This window comes from Coturnix japonica, chromosome W, assembly GCF_054131305.1.
Source record: "Coturnix japonica strain WE chromosome W, WE-NBRP24, whole genome shotgun sequence".
Lineage (NCBI taxonomy): Eukaryota > Metazoa > Chordata > Aves > Galliformes > Phasianidae > Coturnix > Coturnix japonica.
In genome coordinates, this window is record NC_140701.1 from 27299362 (window position 1) to 27302680 (window position 3319).

The 3319-nt window shown below is 45.6% G+C and overlaps 1 protein-coding gene across 1 annotated transcript; it reads left to right on the top strand.

The window, feature by feature from the left end:
- The first annotated feature begins 523 nt into the window (after positions 1-523).
- On the top strand, positions 524-3041 carry LOC146754639 (uncharacterized). Its single transcript, XM_085527808.1, has 2 exons — positions 524-1709; positions 2082-3041. The coding sequence occupies exons 1-2, from the start codon at positions 524-526 to the stop codon at positions 2177-2179; spliced, it is 1284 nt and encodes a 427-aa protein (XP_085383934.1). The 3' UTR covers positions 2180-3041.
- The last annotated feature ends 278 nt before the right edge of the window (positions 3042-3319 follow it).

The following is a 3319-nucleotide window of genomic DNA, read 5'->3' on the forward strand; positions in this document are numbered from 1 at the left end:
AGGTAGGTGAACTAGAAACGTAATTGTCTCTGGACACTTGGCTGACAAGAGGGCGTTCCACGAGATTGGACGGGTGGATTACTGTGGGAATACAAGAAAAGCTGTTCAGAGCAGCAGCTGTGGAGCAAGATAAACAGCATGGGAACCAAGGACACCTCTGCAAGGAGAAGAAGAGTCTCACAGCTCTGATTGGTTATGTGCCTGCATGGACAGTTGAAAAGTGTTTTGTAGAATGCTTTGTTGACATGTAAGATGTTTGGGAAAGTTGTAAGGGCGGATGGGAAAGTTAGAAAATAACAACTTGTGAAGGTATATAAGGGATGTGAGAACTTGTAATAAACGATTTGGATCGTTCACATCTGAGTCCGTGCCGAGTCGCTGCAAATGGCGCCCACAACGTGGAGCAAATCAACCCGCGGCTGAGCGAGCCCGGTCCGGCAGCGTCGCCCGACTGAACTTCAGAGAGACTGTTTCGCGCGCACCCGCACCGTTCTGCAGGACAGAAGGTGAGCAGTCGGGAACTATGGGGAGCTCACTACCGAAGGAGCAGAATGTAAATCTCGAAGTATTGCGGTCAGTGTTACCGTATCAGGATAAGACTGTGTCTACTTCAGCATTAGCTACTCTTCTTAAATGGATAAACAAAAATGTCCCTGAATTTCCAAAAACTGAGTTCTCTCTCGATGGAGAACTTTGGGACAAAATCGGCTCAAAACTCTACGAGGCTTCTCTCGCTAAAGACAGAAAGGCTGCTAAGCTGTTGCCCGTTTGGAGCCGGATAATGGAAGGGATTAAGCAATCACGACGGGAAAGAATTTATTCCGACCATTCCCTGCCACCCTCCGTCCCAACCCCGCCGCTGCCTCTCGCTGCGGAAAGCGGCCCGTGCCCGGATCCGACTGGCGGCTCCGACCCCTCCCCGATTCGGGGAGACGAGGGGCCGCGGCCGCCCCCCTTCGCGCTCCCGCCGTTCGCTCCTCCCCCGACGTTCGCCGCGTTGCCGCCCTCTACGGCGCCCTCGCCCTTCGCTCCGCCTACGACGCTCGTCGCGCCGCTTCTGCCCTCCTCCCCCCCCACGTCATGCGCTGCTGCGTCTGTGCAGCCGGCGTGTAACGTGGTTAAAGACACGGACGGATCGAAACCAGGGGATCGTTGTGACCCCGGTCCAGAAGATCCAGAAAGAGAATCGGACGCATTTCCTCCTGATGATACTTTGAAGGAAGCAGGAATGACAAATTTCCCTACAGCGTACTGTGATGTCTTAGAGCAATGCAAAAAAGAAACAATATTAAGGGGTGATGCTGACACGTTGCAGACCTTTCCTAATCAGGTCCCCCGTTTGGAATCTCTGCCTTATGAGGCAGTGAAGGAGCTAAGGGAGTCAGTGAGAACATTCAGAGTTCAGTCAGCCTTTACATACAATCTTTTGGTTACAAACAGTGACAGTTACGCTATGACCCCTCACGATTGGAAAACTGTGTTAAGAATGATCCTCTCTCCTACGCAATACACCGTGTTTATGACTGAATATCAGCTACATAATTTGACTGATAGCTCTTTGCCTCCGACTCGGACAAATCCATGTGGCACAGCACCTCTTCAACTGTGTCAGACAGATGTCACTCACGTTCCTGAATTTGGCCGTCTAAAATATGCACCTGTAACAATAGATACTCATTCTTCTTACGTATTTTCCACAGCACATACAGGTGAATGCAGTCTCAAGATTTAGAGTTTATGGCACTAGCTAGGATGTTGTGTGCTTCTTCTATTTTAATAATAGATCAGATGTGTATTAAACAGGATTTGATCTAATCAATGCTAGAATCTACAGGAATAGCTCTTTTAATGTTTTAGTACTGTTTGGTTATGATGTTATTAGCCTATTAATTAGCTTTTCTTAATTTGCAAAGACAAAACCTGGAAAGGAATCCCAGGCAAAGAGATGACCCTGTATCATAGAACGGATACCTCTTTTACATCCAATTAATTGGGATCTGAAAATATAACCATGCATCATTTTAGACAAAAGTGCACGCTAATAGAACTAAATTTGATGGTTTATTCTGTTTTCCAAGCAGGTGTTCCACTTGGGCTCTATATCACGCACTGGCCATGCGGATGTGGTGTACAACTGGAAGAAATCCTTCAGACCCTGAATGCAGGAGAGAATCTGTGATGGGTGAGAGAGGAAATGTGCACCTTGAAGCAGGGGACGCCCTGCTGGCACTACCTGTCACATCCACCACCAACATGGCTTGCTGTTTCTCAAGGGTCAATAAGTATTAATGCCCCTAGTGATACTCTAGTACATTTGTCCTCTAAAATTGGTTCTTTTTGACATGATATTCCATTAAATTGTGCGATCATTAATCACTTATTAGCCCGGATAACTCAGTTGGTAGAGCATGGTTATGAACATCTTAAAAGCATTTACTGCACAAATTTTAGTGGTCATTAAAAATCAATATATCAGAGTATATAAAAATTGAAGACTTTTCCTGATCAGTTACAGATTAACACAATGGGACCCTCATGGATTTATTTTCAGGTTGCAGAAACTTAGGTTGCAGTACAAACATGTTTGTTCTTTTTAGTGGGTTTAACAGTAATGTTGTTATGTTGTATTTGACTTGTCTCTTTTTTCACTTTTAGAGTATTGTCAATCGAGGCCTTGATTGAGTTATAATGATTATGTTATTAATATAATTAGTGTTATTATTTTATAGTATGGTAGTAGCTTGTCAATAAACAAAAAAGGGGGAATTGTGGGAATACAAGAAAAGCTGTTCAGAGCAGCAGCTGTGGAGCAAGATAAACAGCATGGGAACCAAGGACACCTCTGCAAGGAGAAGAAGAGTCTCACAGCTCTGATTGGTTATGTGCCTGCATGGACAGTTGAAAAGTGTTTTGTAGAATGCTTTGTTGACATGTAAGATGTTTGGGAAAGTTGTAAGGGCGGATGGGAAAGTTAGAAAATAACAACTTGTGAAGGTATATAAGGGATGTGAGAACTTGTAATAAACGATTTGGATCGTTCACATCTGAGTCCGTGCCGAGTCGCTGCAGATTACCCACGGTCAGGTTAGAGAAATCAGTTAACTGGTGGCCAGAAGAAAAGCTCAAAAAGCTCAAGGAAAGCTGCTGCCTTTGCCCCCTCCAGCGCAAGGTGGGCAGGAGGTGGGGGAGGGCAGCGAAGGGTGGATGTATCAGAAAGCTTACAACAAAAGGAGAAGATCCTCGATTTAACACCTTCTGCTCCATCCTTGCCATTTGCCCCTGTGAGTCACCATCCAGTTGCCGAGAAGCCAGGGAAACA

What these genes read in the sequence shown, in the direction of transcription:
- LOC146754639 (XM_085527808.1), top strand. Translation starts at nt 524, where the DNA reads ATGGGGAGCTCACTACCGAAGGAGCAGAATGTAAATCTCGAAGTATTG. An exon ending in ATTTTCCACAGCACATACAG is followed by an intron (nt 1,710 to 2,081) that starts GTGAATGCAGTC and finishes TTTTCCAAGCAG; the next exon opens with GTGTTCCACTTGGGCTCTAT.